Source organism: Dromaius novaehollandiae, chromosome 2 (assembly GCF_036370855.1).
Source record: "Dromaius novaehollandiae isolate bDroNov1 chromosome 2, bDroNov1.hap1, whole genome shotgun sequence".
NCBI classification, from domain to species: Eukaryota; Metazoa; Chordata; class Aves; order Casuariiformes; family Dromaiidae; genus Dromaius; species Dromaius novaehollandiae.
Genome location: NC_088099.1, coordinates 97,223,124 through 97,245,674, shown reverse-complemented (window position 1 = coordinate 97,245,674; position 22,551 = coordinate 97,223,124). Strand labels below are relative to the sequence as shown.

Below are 22,551 nucleotides of genomic sequence, written 5' to 3'. Positions count from 1 at the left end.
AGGGCTTGGCAGTGCCCCAGGATGCCGGGCCTCCAGCATTCCCTGCCTCCCCTATGGACCCCTTTCCCCCCCGCCTGCCACTGCCGTTTATGCCCCAGAGCGGTGGCGTTCAGGACAGCGCATTAACTGCGGACGCCCGCCGACCGTTAGCGCTATGGTGGCGCGCGGAAGACCCCCCCCCGCCCCGCGCCGGCCAACGGAGGTGGAGGGGGGCGGTGCGCGCGCGCGCGCTGTGGCGAGCGGGCAGCTGGAAGTCATTGCCCGGAGACTGGCGTCCGCGTTGCCACGGCGACCGCCCCGGCGGCGCCAGCTGGGCCGCAGTGTGAATGGGTGATGTCACGCGCCCGGCGCCGGCCAGTCTGGGCAGCCCGGGCCAATGAATCAGCTGGGAGAGGCGGCGGGGGAAGGGGCGGGGGAGCGCGCGCGCGGCGCGAGGCGGCGGGGCCGGGTGGGAGGGCGCGCGCCCGGGCGCGGAGCAGCTCTGTAGCTGCAGGAGCAGTGTGGGGCGCGGCCGCACCCCCTTCACGGTGCTTCTCCAAATTTGTTTGTTTTCTATTTTTTCCCCACTCTCCCTCCCCCACCGCGTCCTCCGATGCGCGCTGTGAGAAGGTGGCATTTCCTCACGGGTTGTGATATTGCTTCGCTAAAAGGCGCGCTGCCGTTCGGCCCCCGTTAAATGTGAGTGTTGCTCAGCAGTTGGACGTTTTGTTGCAGCCTTGCCAGCTCTGAATTGTCTGAATGGGGATGGCTCTGTTTCCATTCTCAATTCATTTTCAGACAGTTTAGAAAGTTCTTTCCTGCAGGAATGAAGGGCTTTTCTCTGTGTTCCAAGAAGGTTTATAGTCTCTGCCAATACTCCTAAACTTTTCTCATTCATTATCGAAGTTTCCCACTGCTCTCAGCGACAAGATTCCCACACTACAGAATACCTGATTATATTTATTTAGCAAGTTTTGGGAAAACATCCCCGGAGACTTGCAATGTGTGATTTACTTCACATATAATATTCATTATTACTTTCTTATTGTAAACTGGCACTTTGCAAGAGGATAAATTCGTAATTGAGTGATTTATTCTTGGGTGGGAAAATGAGATTGTTCCTGAATATAGCTTATTATTATTTACATAGATCAACTCTCTCCATGAGCTTCAGTGGGTTTAGGACAAAAACCGCTCGGCAAGAGCTAGCTATCAGTTCTGTGACCCAGCAGGAGACACAGGTTGGGTTTAAACATAAACTTTCCTCACTAAAAACATTACTCTTAAACTGGTGCAGAGTACAGTTAGTTTGCACCGCATTAAAGGGTCCCCTGTCCATCAGCCAGAAGGTGTATCCTCCATATCCTACCTCCTCCTCTTTGCACCGCAGCACCTCTGGCCGTGGGTCTCAGGGCCTGCGTACATGGCAGCTCCTCCACGCTGAGTTGCTACAGCCAGGGCAGCAGCGTGTGCAGCACCTTTAGACCTAGCTGCTACTAGGTATATTTGGAAAGAGGAGGAGGATATGTAACACAAAGTTCCACTATCAGTAAAGTCTTAGAGAAACTTCAATTAATTACACTGTTTTGTGTTTTATTTCACCTGGCATTTGCTGAGTAGATGTTTGTGGCCAGGCAGGAGGGATGCTTGCCATGTTTTTCATTATAATTTTGATAATTTTAATTCTTTTGCTAATAAATTGATTTGGTGCATAAACGCTTAGGGAAGAAAAGGAAATTGAGTCCAACCCTCTAAGAAGCCGCGTGCAGTGGGGTGACTGTGCCCCACGAGCCAGGAGGGACGGGGGAGCGGCCGGGCCCTGGTGCCCCACGTGGACAAGCGGGGCGAGCGAGACACTGTGGAGCTGCGTGGGGACATGGGAAGCACAGCAGGGGAGCCGGATGGGAGGGACGACACCCCCGGTTCCCCCCCCCCCCCCTAGTTTGGGCTTCTCTTCCACAGCATGCCACAAGTGAGTTTTTAGCCTGGCTCACACCAGTCAGGTTTGGGAGCCTCACACGCTTCCCTGAAATCCTGCTTCCTGGCCCATACGTGTGCAATCACCAGGTATGCCCAGCTATCTTGGTAAGGGTTTTAGGTGACTGCAGGGACATGAGCCAGAAAACAGGTGCACAGTTAAATACAGTGTGTTCATGCAGAGGTTAACTCTACTTTAACTCAATGGATTTTTAAATCAATTAAACTGGTGCAGATTCTGGCTGGAGATAAGGGCAAAGCTGCCTCCTGCAAAGTCTGCATGCTAAAATGCCTTGCAGTCACTGTAACATATAAAGACTAATGGCTTCATTCACAGACGTACAGCTATGTTTCGGGATGGGAATATATGCAGGACTCACCTTGCAAACACTGGTTTAGCTGAGGTTGGGCACCGCTTAGGAATGCTGCAGCATCAAACACAGATTCCTCTAGTTTGCTGGACACTTTGGGAATTGGAGGATGGCAAGTAAGCTGGGTTTATATAAATATGACTTTAATGTGAGGTTCAGATGAAGTCTTTCTGATTTTTTTTTTTAAACTGGCCAATATGATATTTAAATCTAAGTAAACTGTAACCATTAAAAGCTTATTGGGATTTTAACAGTGCATGCTTTTGATGACTGCTTAAGGGAAATTAATCTGAGCATAGTCGTTGACAGTCAGCCATCCCCATCAGGTAACTGCACAGTAAATGAAATAAATCCCGCTGGGTGGGGGAAGGGAGAGGCTGTCCTGAGAAACTCGCTGCTCCGCGCCCATTGATCATCACCTGCGCCAGACTTCATACAGCAGTTTAATCCTATTCTCCCCCTCAAAGGTTTCAAGCCTCTGCAAGATCCTGACTGCTAGGGAACAAAGGCTGGTATGTGGTTCCCTCAAAGGTCAGTCATTAACCTGCCCCAACAACAGTTTTAGGAAGATCAAGGCAATGAAGAAAAACTAAGAAAAAGCACTTTCACTTTGGAATGAATTGTTCCACATGCCCTTATACATTCAGTTTTATTCCCTTTCAGCTCAGCACTTTTTATTTCCTGCACGTATTTATTTCTCATCAGGAATAATGGCAAGATTTGCTCTCCCAGAGATTTGACCTTAAGTTTATTCCAGCCACAACACTATAGACCATTTCATCAATTATGAATGTACTCATGTGTATAGAGGAACTAGTAAGCCAGCACAGTAACGCTACCTTGTTCTGGAGACTTACCCTTATAAATAAATTAGGGAGATATCTTTGTGACATACCAGAAAGAAAGAAAGAGAGAGAGAGAAAGAAAGAGAGGGAGAAAGAAAGAAAGAGACAGACAGAAGAAGAAAGAAAGAGAAGGAAAGAAAAAGAGAAAAAAAGAAAAAGAAAGGAAAAAAGGAAGGAAGAAAAGGCACATTTTTTAGAAGATACAAGGACAAGGGCTAACATCAGAAGTGTTTTCTCTGTGATTTGTATTTTATGTGTCTGTGTGTCTATATGTGAGACAATATACTGGATATGCAGTGAGCTGACTATCAATAACATTTATTTCCCTAAAGTTATTGATGACCTCTTAGTCCAAAAGTGACAGGGCAAAGTAGAGCCACGAGCAAGTTCTGAAAGGTCATCAATAACAACTGAAAATAAATGTTGTATCCAGCATCTGGCCTTTGTGTGTTCTGTTTATGCAATGCCAATTTAAGTTTCATCTGGCATATTTTTTAATGGGCTGTAACTACCTCAGCTCCTGGCTGAGGCAACCAGGTCTTCCAGCGGTGGAGAAAGGACGAGGTTCACGCACACCCCACTTGCTCACTCGCACACCTCATGGAGCGCTCTTTGTCAGACACAGAGATAAAAGCATCCACCGCTCCGCACATGAGGGTGAAACTGTACTCTAAAGAGCGAAAGGAGAGATTGCACACCTTGCTAAAACATTAAACACCACAGAGAATCCTGATGCGGCAAGTGCAAGACCGCTCGGAAGAAAGAAGATATGTAGGGGATAGGGAATAAAAGCAGGAGAAGCTGAGATGCAGGGTTGTAAATGAATCATACTTCGTGCTAAGATTACATGTACATACTATTCTATTAATGTATTTCTCACGATAATTTATATCACACTGCAAGAAAGATTGATGCATTGTGTGTGGTAAGGAGTTCCTAGAGGCAAAAGAGGGCTCTTTATGTCAATACACCTGCTACTCTCAGTGGAGAAAAGACTACAACATTCAGTGGAGACCAAAAATTTGATTTTACCTGTCTGTTTACAGAATTTGGTTTTGAATAACCATCACCACCAAACATAATCTCTTTTAATTAAACTTTTATATTTAAAAATTAAACTTTTCTTATATTTTTTGCATTTGTATTTTCAAATGTAAAAAAATACTGTTTTGAGAAACAATTCTCAGGACCCCTACGTATACTCACTATTTCAAGAGGTTAGTCTGAAACAAGCTAATGGCTTTGCATCCATTTTTGAAACTTCTGCTCACTTGAGCAGTCCTTATACTCACATCCTTACTCAGGCAAATAAGCTCATTAACTTCAAGACAAACTTCCTATATAAAGAAGGATTTGTGCTGCTTTTCAAGTCAGTTTCTCCATTAAGGTAAATTAAGAGCTTTGCTTGAATAATATATATCAGTGCTTTAAAGTGTTGAAAGAGCATGTTAGTAGAGTAAAAATTACCAAAATAAATGTCATTAACACTTCAAGGTAAGTATGTGGAAACATACTGGTACTGGAGACAACTTGAAATAGTTATTTAGCATATGCTGTGTGATTACCAAAGATATTCTTGCTATGTGCACATCATTTAACTTTAAGAAAACAAAGTCAAAACTGCAAGAAAATTTGCATATTGAAGTATTTCATATCAAAGTATTTTTAACAGCAATTTCAAATGTCTTTAAAATACTTTTGCATAAGTTTGCCTCCTGCACAAGAAAGAAAAACATGAAAAATTGCTATACAATTACTCTAAAACTGAGAATAACATTCATTCCCATTTCATATAAGAGAAAATTACTAAGTCACAAAATATACCTAACTGTGAAGAACTGCAGTTCATGGATCATTGTCCTATATTCTCCTTGCATTAATCTTTCTTTTTTTTCTTCTTCTTCTCCAGCCACTTGTATTCTGCAAAATACATCTTGGTTTTAATCCAGTGTGCTACACAGTCATTTTCATTTGACAGTACTGTGGTCCTAATTAACAGGATTTGATCATTTTAGTATATACTATTACTGGAATTAAAACCAGTATTGAACCAGTATTAAAACCAGGTCGGTATGGCCCTATCTGCCTAAAGGAGATGATCTCTTTCTAACTTTTTTTCTTGCTCAAGAAACATGACATCCTGCAAGAGCTGTATTCCATCAGCAAAAAATGGGAGCTCTTGATTTCTTATATGACAACTTTCTCAGAAACTATGCAGGCTATAAAGAATGATCACAGAAATCACCCTACCACAGATTAATGCAAAACTCATCTTTTTAGCAGTGTTTTTTCAAACACTCACAAATGCATAAGCAAGGAAAAATGAATCTGTGATCCTGTAAATAATTTACTATTCCACTATTTCTTCCACAGGATGGGAAGAGAAGAATGAGGAAGAGCTTTTTGTTATTTCTGTTACTAAGCACTTGGTAGATCCTCATGTACTGTGGTAACAGGAACTATTTAGTAGGTAAATAAATATGTAATGAAGTTACACAGAATTTTGCATTTATTAGGAGTGCACAATATGTCCCATAAACAACTCTGGTAAGTGGATTTGAAGATACATTGAAAGGCTTTTCCCCCCTCACCCATGACCTGAATTTCTAGTTCTCTGTAGCTTCTGTTCCCAATGATGACAACAACGTGACTTCAACCAAATCCACAAAATGCATTTTCTGTAGTGCTTGAAATACTGGTTATGTTGTCACTAGCATGATGGAAAACACAGAATTGTAAATTAGTTTTTGGCAAGCAGGTGATATCTGAAAGTGTCACTGACCCGTAAAAGGAGCCCATGAACCAACTGACCAAAGTCTCAAAAAAGGCTCACTGCATTTGCATCAAAGCAGAGCAAGTGAAGGTCTCTCCGCCTACCTTGGATGTCCCTTTGCTGTGGGGAAAGACTGTCTTCACAGTCAGGGGAAGAATGGTGATTTCTTCTTTTAATAAAAAAAGAATGAAGAATTCCTTAAAACAGTCACTGAGAACCAATAATAAACATGTTAATGTTAGCTTTCAAAATGTAATATATTATATCAGTGCAAAGTATTGCTTTTCTTTCTGCAGGGTTTTATTGTGGCATGAACTTAGGTTTCTTTTGGTGATGAAGCAGTTCGGGTCCCCTGAAAATAAATACCAGTATCACTGGTGTAATGATAACATATGCAGATGAGCATGTACACATCCAGATACTTATTTAATTTAGGTCGATTTGCTCATTGTCCCTGTAGGCTGTATTATTTGTGTGATTATAGGGCTCAATGCAAACTCATAACAAACGTGAAAATGAGGCCATAGCATACCATCAGTTTTCAGGCAGATTAGCCAAAGATTTCTGTCTATAAACAAAGGGCATGGCATTGCGCATAAATCTGATCTAAATCTACATAAAATAAAATTAGAGTTAAAGTTAAGGCTCCAAATTCAATCTGTTACTATGTAACTCAGTTTGATATAGTGTTCTTCAGGAAGCTGCCTCAAATACTCCTTAATTACTTGCCCCTTCCCCAGAATAAGCATCTTCATTGTTTGTATTTGAACCACACTGCAGAAGGTTGTCAACAAGAGTTATCTTTTTGCCACAAGCTTGCTTAAGTCAACACACAAATCTGACATTATCCAACAAGGACGGTGCTTTTGGTCACCTCAGCAGAGCAACCTTCTGAAATGACATTAGCCTCCAGCCGACATACAACCACCAGCAAAATGCCAGCGTGTCTGAGAGCAACATACCAATGTCATGTGCTGCCGCAGCTTCTTAAAGGGAGGTTGTGCGGTAGTGGCAAGAGGTAGATGTTTTTGCTCTAATTTCTACCAATTTTTGGTAATGTGGCCTGACATGCTAAAAGGCTTCCTACAGTGAAAAAAAAATGCTTGACAGTAACAACATCCTTGTTTCCTCAAAACATATTCTCATGCTTCATACCCTACATTTGTTTAAAGCAACACGTACAAATTACACTTCCTTAAAGCAGCCCATCAGTGCAAGCCCGGAGCTGGAGGTGAGGCTACATTAGCACACTCTCCGTTACAACACCTGTTGACAAAAAGGAACAGGAAAAGGCAGGAGGTGAGAAGACATTGGGAAGAAGAAGAGAAGATATTAACCCCCATTACAGTTTTCTTCTGTTCTCCCCTCCACTAATTGAGGTGAAATATTTCTTTGTGTGTTCATTTCCGCATCTATATGAAAAAAAGAGCTTATTTTTATCAATCCATGCAGAAGGCTTCTTTTTTTTTTACCTGTTCCTCCACTCACTGAAGTTTTTGTTGTTACATGTTTTCTTGCAGAGGATGACGCTGAAGGTGGGTGGAAGTATGATCATGGTATAGAAGGATGCTCTAAACTGGACAAGTACCTGAACATACAAAAAGGAAAAAAAACCTTTTTTCTGTGAAGAGCTGTTGTGGGCTTTCAACAAACATTTTTTCTTTATTTTTTAAAAAGCTCAATGCATGGGGGCAGTGGGGAGGCAGGTACAAAGAACAGAGGTGAAGGACTTGGGTATCATTAGTTTGTTTCCTCATTAAACAGCAAAGTTTTTCATGACCACAACCTGGGAGTGAGGAAAAAAAGAACAAAAGTGAAGTTTGTGAGTGGTATTTGTATTTTGAACTTGAGAAAATAGGGAGAACAGCAGTGAAGGTTACCTGGACTATTTGGGGAGGGGTATAAAGCTGAAAATTTTGCTTAGAAAGTGCAACTCCAGGTTCTGCTCTCTCAGGACAGATGGACGGATGCACACACGCACACACGCACACACACACTTACCCACCTGTTTTTGATCACTGGCAAAAGGTTTGCTTTAAGAACAGTTTTGGAGAGCTCTGACGATGAATCATCCCTGGCGAGGAGTGGTAGTCCAGAAAACAGATGGATTTCAGTCACTTGGTAGTCTACAGAGCTAGGCAACTAATGGCACTTCTCTATTTCCCCCCAATTCCTGATACTCTGGGTCTTCCTGGGCTCCTCCTGGGAACCTATGCAGTAGCACTGCCAAGGAGCCCACAGTCTCACCACCAGCACAGCCTCCAAAGGGACATATGCGTGCAGGAATAACAACCAACTGGAAGAGTTACATATTCTTTTCTTCATCTCCCTCCCCCACCCAATTTTTCATTTCATATCAGTATCCCCTGTTGCCAAGAGGAGTTAATCTGTGGTGTTTGGTGAGGGAGCACTAAACACATTATAGTGCTATTTTAAATGACATCACAACTAACTAGATATTTTAATTGAAGGTAAATAACCAACATTATTGTCATTTGAATGATAGCAATAGTGGAGAGTAATGGCACCACTGAGGAATCAGTTGCTATTTCCCTCATAAACCATAAACCATTCAGAGATTTATAATGCTTTTTTAATGATCAGCCCTTCTAGGTGTTGAGCAGCTCCTCTGAGATCCTGAGTCTTCTGGCTGCCTGCTGAAGTCAACATGAACAGGGAGGGGGGATCTCAGTACCACATCTTGTTGCGCCCCTCAGGATGAAACTCATCGTGCCGGCCACCAGCCTCAAGCAGAAGTGTGCTTGGGATTTCACCATGCTGCTCTGATATGGTGTGACCAAAGCCCCAAAATGGGGACACTCGACTCTACTGCTGTTTCATAACCTGTTTAATAAAAACGCATAGTGCTTGTTTGCATTTGTGTGCATTTCATGCCCTCTTAAGGTAGATATAGCAAGTAACCTTGCTGTAAGAAACCATGCCAGTTGCTTGCTTCCTTCTACATAAACAAATGTGTTCCATCCAAATTTTGTCTGTCTTGAGACTATTTTAACTAACGTGGTACTATACAGTGCAGCAGCTGGTTCAGTGGCATGGTATCATGCACAAAACATGTGTGGATCCAGAGCGCTGTCAGTGGAAATGTCTCCTGTGCTCCTCTTCTGGAAGGACCATTACTGTTCCCTGACACCCCATCAGGTCCTAAGGAGCCATGGCCCAGATATGGTGACAATGGACAGGTTTATTTTTTCAGTTGCAGTGAATCATATTTTCACATACTCAGATGTGCTGCCAAATTCAGCTTCCTTTACTCACGAGAGTATCCTCACCGACTTTAATGGGATTATCCCCACGACAAAGGGCATACAAGACCAGTAATTGTTTTCATTTTTAGCATGCTTTTCCCTGGTTCTACATTGAAAGGAGCTTTTCTAAGATGCAGAGAGCATCTACAATCTGATCTGAACCCATCAATTCTCAGATAAAACTGTACATTCAAGCACTATCAAGGATCTTGTGACAATACTGCAAGAGCTGGTAACAAAGGGAATGAATCTCTCTACTCTGGGTATTGGAAGAAACGCATGAAAACCCAGCCAAGACAGATGAACTCCTCCAGCCAGCCAGGAAGGGACCACACGTTTAAAGATATCCAGAATTTGTTTTAAATTCCATACTTGATCTGGTTAAAAACAGGAGCATTAATCCCTCTATACTCATGTCCTGAAAAAGATTGCTATTAATAGGACAAAAGCACAAACAGCAGCCACCACCCCTCTCTTTGTGTATGTCTTCAGGGATGAAGAGTTTCACTATACCTACCTCCATGGCTAATAGAATGGGGGTTCCAACCCATTTCTAGGCCAATTTACTTAGCATCTGGTGCACATCCAATCTAAATTTTGAAAAAGCATTGGACTCAACCTGCTCCCACTTAAGTCAATGACAAAACTGCCATTGACTTCAAGGAGAGCAAAAGCAGGCCAGTTGTTAACAGGAACTGGTGCCTACTGTTCATCGGAGCATGTCAGGCTAGCATGTATCAACTTCATGAGTATCAAAGGGAGTTACTAGAGGAAATCCCCTGAATATTTATGCCTTAGTGGGAGGGGTGGGCTGTTTTTCCTTTTCCCATGTATTTCTATTGTGAAAGGTTAGCTGTGTGAATACACATGATCTTCTCACAACTTCAGCAATGCATACAAACCCACAGATTTCCCTCTGTATCCTCCGCCGCGCAAGCAGCCTAATGGAAAAACAGATCTGTAGCGTATCATGGCATATCACAGACTTCCAGAAATACTGAGTCATCTTCAAGATTCAGTGTGGTCTCAGTGGATTTTCTATAGTGCCACTGAAGTGTGTGTGTATATAAATATAATATGTTCAGATTGGCTTCAGGAGAACTAAAGGGGAACCAGTTACATACTGGGGTTTCCCACAAATTTCCAGCTAGATCAGATTTCTAGAAGGGATTCTGTACAAACAGAACAATCCAATATTACAATATATCTAGTTTCACATAGATTTTAATTAAGATCAGATCAGCAAGATTTTAGTCTGCATGCCTACCATAATTTACATTTTTTTTAAAAAAAAGCATATCAACTCTGTCCATATTATCAGGAGTCTAGGAAGCAAACAAAGTGTAACCATAATATATACTTTAGGGCCCACATAATTTCCACCTTGTGAGACTCAGAGACTGCAAGGAGTGACGTTTCACAGAATAAAAGCAATGACTGCAGCAGAATCGGGTTCATCCAGCCTGTAGCTAATGGAAATATGTCTTCCCATCGTATTGTCATGATGTAGCGTATAAATCTAGACTTCAGGCAGACAAAGATAAACGCACATAGTTAGTTTTTGTGTCTACAAGAGCCCAACAGCCACTGGTAGCACTGGTAACATGGGGCAAAATAAGCAAAATAAGAGCGTGGGTATCCGTAAGACGGAGCATCAAAACGTATGTTTTTAAAGGGTGCAAGAGCATCAAAGCGTGCTTCATTATGCTCTTCAGATGATCCAGTCTCACTGCTCATTCAAGTCCCGGGCTTGACAGCTTCCCACTGTATCCTTTATATATCACCCGTTGTGACTAACCATTGAGGGGACATGCAATCATTAATCACCATTATAGATTTCTTCCCTTCTGGTGGGTTTGACTTACAAGCTTCGGGGCAGATCCTGCAGCCTTTACTCCTTCCTGCAGTCCTTTGCCCATGTGAACAGTTCTACTTCGCTCACTGAGAGCTGGGAGCAGAGGGGGCGATCGCCGCATCCGCAAGATCGGGCACTGCGTTTCTTCCGCTGGTGTCCCATGTCGAACACGTATGGGTCCTCGATCCTTAGGAGGAATTAACAGAAAGTTTGAACAAGGCATTATTAAATTAAAAGGTTGCAATCTGCCACACGATGACTTAAGCAGGACTCTGGAGTACGCACCGGTTAATTTTAATGCTCTGTCTCCAAGTACAGAACTCTGGACATTTCCAGCATCATATTTAAAACATGGTACGTCTACTAATACGTGATCTGGTGCATTAATGGACCAAATTAAGTTACAGGTATGAATTTTACATAAAATGGATTAATATTATATGTCATGGAGGAATTTTAAATACTCCAGCTCCATGCATTTTTAATAGTGCTCTAATTTAATGTTCCCAGGCACCTCTCTGCCTGAGTCCCCAAACCCTCCCCCCTGCCGCCCCCTCAAGTTTTGCTTGGGATCTTCCCTGCCTTCAAGCCGGCGGCCCGAAGTCCCTCAAAATAGGTGAAAAGGGGGTTGGGCGACCACCACCGCCGGGGGAAAGCGCATTTCACCACCCGAGGCACCGACAGCCCTTCCCCGGGCGGGGGGCGCCCTGCTCCCGGCGCGGGGGGCGGCGCCGGGAGCCGCTCGGCGGCGGGGTCCCCGCATTCCCGCAGTCCTTCCTCCCCGCACCGCCCTCCTCCTCCTCCCGCTGGGCGGCCGCCCGCCGCCCGCCCCCTCCAGCGGCGCCGCGGCCTCCCCGCGCCGCCGCCTCGGCGGGAGGGGGCGCCGCCGCCATTGGCCGCTGCCGCGTTCCACGGGGGGGGGGCGGCCGCCCTGATTGGCTGCGGCGCGGCGGCGCGGCGGCCCCCCCCGCGCTCCGCGCGCCTCGCCTCGCCCCGCCGCGGCGGGCGCCCCCGCCTCCCCCCGGCGGCCGCCGCCGCGCCCCGCCCGCCCCGCATATATGGGGCGGCGCGGCGAGCAGCGCCGGCAGAGGCGGCCGCGGCGGTAGCTGGGGGGGCTGGTGGGCTTCGACGGTGCGGTTGCCGCTGCCACGGTCGTCGCGCGGCCCTGTGAGAGCCCCCCCACCCCCCTCTCCTGCAGCGTCCCCGGCGGGCGGCCCCGCCGGCGAAGCGGCCGCGGCGCCCGCCGCGTTGCGGGGGGCGGGCGGTGCGTGCGCCGCTGCCCGAGGTCGCGGGCGGCGGAGGGGGCGGTCTGCTGCCTGCCTGCCTCCTTCGCTCGCTCCCTCCCTCCCTGCGGCACCATGAAAGCCGTGAGTCCCGTCCGGCACCCGAGCCGCAAGGCGCAGCCCGGCGGGGCGGGCGGCGGCGGGGGGCACCCGGCGCTGCGGTGCCTGGCCGAACACAGCGGCTGCAAGGGGGGCCCGCCGTCGGGCGAGGAGCCGGCGGCGCTGTGCCTGCAGTGCGATATGAATGACTGTTACAGCCGGCTGAGGAAGCTGGTGCCCACCATCCCGCCCAACAAGCGGGTCAGCAAAGTGGAGATCCTGCAGCATGTCATCGACTACATCCTCGACCTGCAGCTGGCTCTGGAGACGCACCCGGCGCTGCTCCGGCAGCAGCCGCCGCCGCCGCCCGCGCTGCACCCGGGCACCTGCCCCGCCGGCACCGCCAGGACCCCGCTGACAGCCCTCAACACCGACCCGGTAAGAGGTGCGTGGGGCGGCGTCGGGAGGGCGCGCCGGGCCGTGGCTGCGCCGAGGAGCCGCGGCGGCGCGCGCAGCCCCTCCGCGCGGGCAGGCGGGCGGGCGCGTCATGACGGCTTCTCCGCGGAGCAGCTGCCGTCTGCGTGTTTGCACACACGGCAGCGCCCACGGGTCTCCCGCGCCTTAGCAGAATATCGCGAATGTGAATATAGCGTACTGGGGGGGGGCGGCGGGGGGGGCGTTGGAAACAGTGCACATCTACCGCCGTCGGCGCCGCGCCGGGGGGGGCAGCCCCTTCTCCCGGGACCGCCCGTCGCAGCCCGGCGGCGCCGCATCCGCGGCCGGGGGAGATGCCCCGCTCCTGGGTGGGCGCTGCCCGGCCCCGCGGCGTCCCCCTCCCCTTCCCACTCCGGGGTCTCCTGCGAGCACCCCCAGGCCGGGCCGCGGCAGCGCTCTGCGCGCTCGGTGGGGCGGGACGTGGGGGGGGCATTTTGTCTCATGTCCTCTCGCTAATTTGCCGCCGTCTCGTTGCTGCGCAGGCTGGCTCCGTTAACAAGCCGGGGGACAGCATCCTCTGCCGCTGAGCGCCGCTCCCCAGGTGAGTGCCGGGGCCTTGGGGGGCGCGGGGCCCGGGCGCGGCGGGGGGCGGCGCGGCCCGCGGAGGGGCGCCGCGCACCTCCGCGGCCGCGCGCCCGCCTCGCCGGGCGGCCTCTCCCTGCCTGGCGGTGGGGAAGGGGCACCCGGACGCGGCGAGCTGTCCTCTCAGGAGGCTTTAAAAAAAAAAAAAAAACTTTTGCCGTGTTCTCCTCACTCTGCCGAAACGCTGCTGGCTGCGGCTTGCAGCTGTGCATCCCTCCGCCTGGCCCAGCCTGGGAGGCTGCGGTTGTTGTTTGACCCGGTTTGTTTTGGGTTGTTGATCAAGCATGTCTTGTGTTGTGTTGGTGGCGCCAGTCGGTCTGGAGCGGAGCGGTTCACACACCCCCTCTATTCATTCCTCTCCCACAGGTGCGCGGCCGCGCCGCGCCGCCGCTGAGGGGCACCGCGGGGGGCGGCCGCCCGCCGCCCCCGGACCTGCCCCCGTGCCGCACCCGAGGGAGCCCGCCCGTCACCGTTTTGCACGTCCGTAGCGTTATTTTATTATTATTATTTTTTTTTTTAAAAAAAACCGTCTCTTCTCTCCGTTTCCTATCCGCTGTGACTTGTGTGTGCCGTTGTCGGTGGGAGGAGGTGGTCAGACGTGCGCGGAGGAGTTGCCGCTTTTGCTGCGGGATAGAAGATACGGCGTAACCCAGACTTTAGACGTGTTAACTGTAAGGGACCGAGCAGCTGCGTTTTGAAGCTTTACTAATCTACCAGAGCATTGTAGATATATTCCACATCTATTGTTTAAAATAGATGGTTTTATTGGGGCCCAGGGAACTTTCTTCTCCCTGCAGGAATGTTACATATTGTATAGATAAATGAGTGACATTTCATACTGTGTATATATAGAGATGTTCTATAAGTGTGAGAAAAGTATATGCTTTAATAGACTACTGTAATTATAAAATATTTTTAATTAAATATTTTTTGTAAATATTATAAAGGTGTGTGGTTTTTTTTAATCTGTGGGGATATCTCTTTAGAAAACTACTTGCAGCTCAAGTATGGAGCTGCTAATATGAAAATATCTTGAATGTTGAGGGATTTTTTTTCTGATTTCTTTTTTTTGTCCCCAAATGTCCTTTAGACTCGGAAGTTACAGCTATAACTAGTGGTCCTGCATGATTGCATGAGATGTCTAATTGCAAATAAACTTGTTCTGAGTCCATACAAATGTGTTTTCTTCAATCTAGATTTAAAATGTTTGTAAATGTATTATACATTTTGAGACTACACTTTTGTCATTTAGGCACAGGGGTTTTTAGTGCATTCTATAAGAGTAGCATTAAGATGTGGTTTTTTAACTGAAAATAGAAAAACAGATTCTATCTACTTTTTGCATAACGGGGCAATGCTTTAGATCTTTAATCAGCTTTTTTAAAATCTGCTGTTGCATCAAATCAAGGAATTTGTTGTGAACTTCACTTAGCACCAAAAGGTTTTATTGCAAACTTGCATTCCTATAGCCTATTAATTGCTTAAAAAATGAAAACAGTTCTCTGCTTGCAACCAAAGGGCAAACCATTAACGAAAACAGTTAGTCTCCTTCGTCCAAAGAGTATTAATATGGGACTGTGGAAAAGCACATGGGCAAAGTCATTACGATCAGTGATGTAAATCCATCTTAAAATGAACTTAAGTAGACCAAAAATCAGATAACTGCGTCAAGATTATTTTTCTAGTGCAAAATGACTTTCATTTCACTGCAGCTATGTTAGTTAAAATCCTGTTTAATCTCTGTGATGTGTAACTACTACATGTGAACATTAAACTAGATTTACCTGTCTTTAATTGTGATTCTTCAGCTTATTTCTTCAATCCTTTGAATTTACACATTGTCTTCACTTTTTTTGTACTTACTGCTTCATGGGCGAATTCATTTTAGAGCAGACTTTTGTACAATAAAGTTTTACAGACTGTAAACTAATGTCCAGGCTAAGTGAAAGATACTCATTTTGTGTGATCAGTAGCCTGCGCGCTAGTGAGATAGGATTTTCAGAGCAGGAGAATTAAGTAGGATTTAATTGGGTGCTTTGTAAATAGCTAGCCAACTGTGTGTGTAACATGGTCTGTTTGACTGAAAAAAGAGAGGATTTGTTTCAGATTATATAAGTATCAAAAGTACTATAACCGAAGGGACTTCTATTAAGTTAAATATTTATAAGGAAATGAACTACTGGGTCATTAACTATTGACTACAGTGAGAAATGTCAACAAGATGAACATTTTCTTAATCAAAATAATTGCATAAAGATCAAATCAAAAACTAGCTAACACATCTGTAAACATGAGGCCTCCTGTCTTTGCAAATGCATTGAAGTCACTGGCATTTCAGAAGCTTAGCACTCACTCAAGGGATAAGGAGTGGGATCCCTTGCATCTTTTTCCCAAATGATACTATAATAATGGTAGTTTAATAAGCAAAAATACATATTGAAAAATTGAGTCATGAACCTCGGATTCCGTGTCTGCAACTAATTCAGTGCAAGAGCATAAGTAAGACTGCTATGACTAGATTTACATTACTGCGGTTTGGGATTTCTTACATTGTTTAAAAAAATATATTTTTCTAAAAGAAAGGTTTAAATTTACATCCATCTTTTCTTTGTTTTTTCTATTAAGATCTTTTGCTTCTATGCTTTTGCTTAGCATATTTTGTATACATTTTTTCAGTAACATTAGTTCTCAGTAGCACTGTTGGTTTCTATCTGCTGTTGCCAAATTACAGTATTCTGTTACACTGAAGAGGAAGCAAGCAAAATGTGCTGTCTTTTAACAAATTAAACCACCTTGTAGAGTTTCCACATACTAAAGCTAGTGTATCCTGGGAGAGCTTCTGATTAATCAATAAAATACTCTTTGACTGAGAATGTACCAAATTCTGGATTGTCTCAGATCAGGGCAATCAATCTCCTCTTGAGTTTAGCACTGTGAAAATTTGTCTGTCCTTTTCAAAAACTGTTGTGGTGCAACAAGTTAGAGACCTTAGAAAACTGAATTCTTATTAAAGAGCTGTGAAAAAATATTGTGTTATATAGGATCCTTGACAGATGTGAAAGTGCCTGTAAAACATTCAATAAAGCTCTATTGGAGCATAGTGGAGGCTGGTCTTAATTTATTCCTTATGTTAAGCGTGAAGCTGTAAGCAAGGAACATCTAATCGCTCCCTTACTGACAGCTGGAATCAGTACCGTCCTAAATACACCCGTACTTGTTTATCAACAGTTTTAGATTCTTTCAAAATATTTTAATCCTGTACCTTGTTTAAATTACGTTCTTCATGTAGCAAAAGCAGTAAATATATGCACAAAGGCAAATTAAATGGACTCTTTCTTCTAAGGTCTTGGATTTTTCTCTTAGTCACAAAACCATTCCTTAAAAGGAGCTATTTGATTGCGTGATGAGAGTTGGGGCAAGGCTGCCAGATTAGGAATTAGGATACCAAATTCTGTTCCCTGCTCTGCTACTGAGTGTCTTTGTGACCTTGAGCAAGTCACCAGCTGTCAAACTAACTTCCAGTTTTCCATTTGTAATGTCCTGGTAATCACATGTACTCATCTTTATGGAAGAAAAGAGATGGAGTAGACAAAATGTCTTCATGCTTTTTACTTTGTCTGTGCTATGGGAACTGTTTCAGGTACGATAGGGAGCTGAGTGTAGGAAAAGCCAGGGGTGGTTATCAGGAAAGTCTTCCTAAGGGGACGCTGATTCTGGAATACATTCCTAGTAGGGGCTGCAAAGACTCTTGCTTGGGACATTGGACATTGTAAGGGACTAGAAAATGGTCTGGAGGAGGAATAGATGAGGGAGTGAGGTCTTCTCCATCCTTAACTCGTGTGCTGTCTGCAGCGCATCAGTGGTGAGCGCTGCTCGCTGGGTGTGTGGCTGGGTGAGCTGCAGCGTGGGGCTTCCCATCCTTGCAGCTGCTGAGGATCCTCCCTTTGGTTTCATAACCAAAGGAGGTGGCAATTTCACGTAACAGCCCAATTCCAGCTCTTACTGGGGTTTGCTACATTTCCCCCTTTGTTTCACGTGGGAATGGTATTTATTTTCACTTTCTAAACCACGTCATGTTGCTCTTATGCAGTCATTGCATTTTCAGCCACAAGCAAAGTGGTCATAAGGAATGTCATATCTGTCCTACAGGTGTGTTCTGAGAGTTAATAAATAAACTGTGTATAGGATAAACAAGTTTATGCAGACACAGAGCAGTACATTACTATTATTTATATTTTTAATGCTTTTGTAGCTGTAGAAGTCACATTTTTATAGAACCTTTACAGTCAGAAAAAAGAAACCACAGTACAAACAATTCAAGTAATGGTCTTGGATGCAACACCATTTACTGGCTTCTCCAATAGTAAGGCTCACTAAATATCGGTGCTTCCAAAACAGTTTTGCTCTATAATCCCATAACATGTGTTCCAAAAACACAGGCTAAATATATTCTCCCTGTGCAACTGCTTGCTCTCTTGCATTAGAAAAACCATCCTTTCCTTGTGTTCCCATGTTAAGAGAAAACCTGCACGCTCTGCCTCTCAGAAGTGCCTGCTTCCCCTGATGCAAAAGTGGGGCATGACGCACAGCGGTCCTTGGAGCCCATGGCACGGCAGTGGTGCAGCGACAGCCAAGCCGGGGAGCAGGCGCCATGCTGCCCCACCGCCGCCAGCTCGCCGCACTGCCCAGTCCTTGCTGGCAAAGGCCTTTCTCTCCCTCCCCGCCTGCGAAAAAATATCACCCAGGCTGGGTTGTGGTGCAGACTACTGCATCATCACAGTGGCATAGACAGGCTGGGAGATTTTCTGAGCTGGCATGCCTCCTCCGCAGCAAGACGCCTGCCACAAAAGAGCCACGCAACCCACAGAGCACGTGGGAAAGCAGCATGTGCCCCAGCGAGCACCGGGCTCAGACGCAAATGCGGAGCGGGAGCCCCCCAAGGTCCTCAGCGAGAGCCCGGCAAGCGCCAGGCCTGGATGCCAGGCACGCTGGCCGTATTGCAAAGCAATGTTGTGTCCCCCCCCTTGCAGGCATGCAGGGAAAGCAGTGCCATCCGCAACCACCTCTCAGCTGCACTGGCGCTGTCGAGGACCTCAGAGGCAGAACAGCCACAAAAAGTGTCCCCTTGTGCAGTTAGCCAGGAACTGGCCAGGGCAAAAACTGGCCGGTGATGCCGGCTTTCCCATATCGCGCTCGGCGGGACCCAGGAGGGGAAGGCAAAGTGATCTCCTGGTAGCTTATTTCAACGTGGAGGACATGGCAGTGGCTGGAACAGATTAGTCCCCATTTCTCATTTCTTGGCCTGCAAGGAGAAGAGTTGGTGCCCAGGACTTATGTACGCAGAAATATTCGCAGTCCTTCCACGAGCGCCCTGGGCGCGCAGCCCCCCCGCCCAGGTTAAGTGGGATGGCATGGGGCAGAGCAGCTCCGACTTTTCTTCCTTTGGTGGGCATGGACCACACTTCGACTTGGTATGAGAGTTGTTTTTTATTTTTTTCCCTTTTCTTTTCCCCCCTGATTTAACCTTCTTTTAGCTTTGGATTTGTTTGGGTTTTTTTTCAAAAATAATGTGTTTATCAACTGACATGATACACTTGTTCCTGGTAAAAGAAGCACTTAGACAATTTTCACAACATGTATAATTTACTTAAGGACCATAATGGCTCCCTCTGAGCTGTGTTTCATGTAAATAAATAGTCTAACCATTTTTAACATGCATATTATGTACTGCATAGATCAATGGCTCCTTTGAAGCTGTTACACTTTATCCTGTAAATTCCTATTTAGGCTTTTTTTTAATATGTATTATTTATTCAACAGGCTATTGCTTCATTCAGAGTTGCTGCAGCCTAGCATCTTTATGTGTAGTTTAAAACATTTCAAAATTAATAGTACTCTGCCTTTTCAGTAGATTGGAAAAGTCTCCTTGAAAATGTGGAAACAGGAAAGAATTGTTCAAATGAATGGGATTGTCACAGAAGTGCTTTTGGGATCGGGTTTTTAAGAAGTCTTCCTTTGCTCCCCTCTACCTCTTCCACCTGCTCCAGAAAAACCCAAGGGCAGCAGTGGAGGGCCCCGGGCTGTTGCAGGCAATGGATCCGCAGGAGTGTTTGGGAAGGAAGGCGGCAGCGTCCGGCCTCCAAGGAGCAGGAGGATGGGGTGTCCTGAGCGGAAAAGCCAACAAGGGTTTTTTGGGGAGTTCCGGAAGCCCTGTGCTGGGACAGCGAGCAAGGTCCGGGGAAGGTGCGAAAGCGCGTGAAGGTGTGAAAGCGCAGGGCACGCAGAGGCGAAGGCATGTACCCCGGGGACCTGGGGCCTCTGCAGGTGTTAGCCTGGGGCAAATCCTTTCCCACTCCCAGAGGGTGAGGGAGCGGGAGGAGGTTTCACCTGTCTGGCCTGCAGGCTGCAAGGACAGCTCAGCCCCAGCCTCCGTTGGAGCAGCCCAGGCACCAAGCCGCCCGCAGCCTCGGTGCAGTCTGGTGACAGAGGAGCACCTGAGCCGAGACAGACAAAGTTCCTATTTAAATGCAGACATCTGCAACAATAGAGCTGAAAAACATAAAAAAAAAAAACTATCAAAGTAATTTGCTTGTAGCTTAAAGGCTTTTGTCTCACCTTCTTTAAACAGTCCCACTCCGGTGTTTAGTTTACTTGTGTTAATATCCCCCAGAGGCTTCATCATTTGCTATTGATGAGCATTAAAAAAAAAGGAAAATGTTGCTGTCCATGCAATTAATTCTCTTTCAAAGTGCTTAAAATTCAGCATGTCCCTTCAGTTCCAAAGGTGCTAGATCTTCAAAACCAGCAAGCTGCTCACAGTCAGCTGGGAAACACCAAGTTGTTTTGGAGCACATAAAAACATTCGGTGCTGATAAATACCCACACTGTGTTTTGCATCTTCATAATTTGGGATTCCATTTACTTGACATATGGAATAAATAAAACAATAAATAAAATATGCTTCCTGCTTCAAGGACATTTCTCCACGTAAGTTGCATCCCAGTATACAGACTCTTTCCAAACCAGCTGGCTTTGTATATCTGTCGCGCTTCCTATTGTAAATGCGGGAACACCTTCTTACGTCTTTGAGTACAAACAACACTATTCAAACCACAGGAAGCAACTATGGATGAGCCTTTTAATAAGAACATAAAAAATATATAAATAGAACACTGCTTTAGTTGAAAAATGGGCAAATTGTTCTCGTTAGCCTTTTTTCTTTCTTTTTTTTTTTTTTTTTTTTTTTTGTGAAAAATGCTACGAGCTAAACTTTGGAAACTCCAGTGACTCAGATCTTGATCAAATGCCCACTGAAGCCTTTCCTTCACCTCCAGTAAAATTTGGATACAGATGTCAAATGGCAAATTCAAATAAATAAATGGATACGTTCTGGGGTCTGTAGTGTCCCGCTCCCCCTCATTCGGACCTCAGTTTGGATCTAGGTCTTACCATTTTGCACTGATTTACTCCACATCTACACTGATGCCATTGGGCATCCGAATGCGGGCAGCAGCCTCTGGCAACACAGAATTGTGTTGAATAAAGACACCAGGGCCTGCATCCTTTTACTTTTTGCCCCTTGTTTAAAACCAGTGATGGCTCACTCCATGCTGCGTGCTGCTCTGCAACCCTGCAGCTCCCCGTTTGCCTCACGCACTTGTGCTCCTGCCTCCAGTGCGTGCCAAGGTGTGTTTGCATTTTCACAGCGCCCACTTCAAAACGTAGCTAGCAGAAACACGCGGAAGGCTCTGAGCCTCTCTGTCCCCTCGTGAGCTACGTTTTGAGCTGGGCTTTGCACTAGGCCCTGAGTTTCCCAGGAGCGGCAGAGTTGGGTACTCACTGCAGTCGATCGCCAGGAGCGCTTTCATCGTGTTCAGCTCGAACGCTGAACATAAACAGAGATATCAGTCTCTGTTTGCTCAGATTCATTGAAATATTAAAACAAATGCTTGTGTCTGCGTTGCAGGGCAAGGTCTTCTTTATTTTGCTAGGGCAATAGTCATCTTGAAACAACCTGTATTCTGTTTTCCTTCAGACAGGTGTGATGGCACACCTGCGGAGCTCAGCCTCCAACAGTAACTAGTAACCTTTCGTGGGTAAGGTGGGGGGCAAATCCTGCTTAACAAGGATGTCAGCCTGATCTTTGTTCCCTTCGCGCTACCAAGTATCTGTGGCAACAAACTGGAGACAGGTAAACACTCCGCTTCTGCTACTGCAAGCTTTCCATTTGCAGTTCACCAGAAGCTCTTGTTATATGAAAGGAAAGGGTGGATGTGGTGTCAACACAAGGCAATAGCGATATTATTTGAACAGGTGTGTGGGGTGTTGCTAAAGCGAGAGCCCAGGCGGACGGTAGGGAGCAGCCAGCACAGGGCTGTGCATGTAATAACCAGAGCTCGCCCGCATTTATTATCATAACAGCCGCGCACGGCAATAGCTTTCACAACGGGCTGCTCTGATTTACCTCCAGCATGAACCAGTTTTGCTGTTTCTTGCTTTCTAACTCCCCGCTGGAAAAGATCCCAAGAAGATATGCGTGCTCCACTGTGCCGGCAGCCACAGGCCCACCCCCCCAGGCCACTATCACCCCCGGCCTCTGTCCCTCCACAGGCAACGCTACTGCTGATTTACATCAGTGGGAGAGAGACCACGGAGCAAGTACCTCAGGACCATACTAAAAAGAATTGGCAGCTTTGTGGCTAGTGCTGAGGCACCTAGGAGCAGGGAGTGTCACGTATCTCAGCGGTTTTGTCTACACATCTATTCTCTGTAATACAGTTAATTTTAATACTGTATTTCCAGTCTGTGATGTGCGTTCTGTTGATATGTATCTATGATTCAATGTATATGCATATGTGTGCCTATAGAGATAGATGGCTATCCTTCCAGCAAGAAAGCTATGTGCCACATTAGAGAATGAAAAGAGTAAAAAATCACCTTTCGGGTTCTACTTTTAAGGGCCTACAGGAATCACATTAGAAAGGATTAATATGGTATCTACATACCTTGTCGAAACATGCATGTTTCCATCACAAGGAACAAAGGGACAATCATACTCTGACATGGTCTCAGAGTGGACATATATG

The 22,551-nt window shown here is 46.1% G+C and overlaps 1 protein-coding gene and 2 long non-coding RNA genes across 4 annotated transcripts; 2 read left to right on the top strand and 1 right to left on the bottom strand.

The window, feature by feature from the left end:
- Positions 1-452: 452 nt before the first annotated feature.
- LOC112991090 (uncharacterized) lies at positions 453-8,822 on the top strand. The gene is made up of 2 exons (XR_003261214.2): positions 453-678; positions 8,550-8,822. It is a non-coding gene; the product is annotated as an uncharacterized LOC112991090 (long non-coding RNA).
- Positions 8,823-10,417: 1,595 nt separating this feature from the next.
- LOC112990720 (uncharacterized) lies at positions 10,418-11,637 on the bottom strand. Its single transcript, XR_003261134.2, has 2 exons — positions 11,352-11,637; positions 10,418-11,253 (listed from the first exon to the last, which is right to left on the bottom strand). It is a non-coding gene; the product is annotated as an uncharacterized LOC112990720 (long non-coding RNA).
- A 483-nt stretch (positions 11,638-12,120) lies between these two features.
- Positions 12,121-15,259, top strand: ID4 (inhibitor of DNA binding 4). 2 transcript variants are annotated; one of them, XM_064506969.1, is made up of 3 exons: positions 12,121-12,826; positions 13,366-13,424; positions 13,832-15,259. In XM_064506969.1, the coding sequence occupies exons 1-2, from the start codon at positions 12,425-12,427 to the stop codon at positions 13,408-13,410; spliced, it is 447 nt and encodes a 148-aa protein (XP_064363039.1). In that variant the 5' UTR covers positions 12,121-12,424; the 3' UTR covers positions 13,411-13,424; positions 13,832-15,259. The 2 variants fall into 2 exon arrangements, with proteins under 2 accessions (XP_064363039.1, XP_064363040.1); XM_064506970.1 differs by having other exon boundaries at positions 12,121-12,833.
- Positions 15,260-22,551: the final 7,292 nt, after the last annotated feature.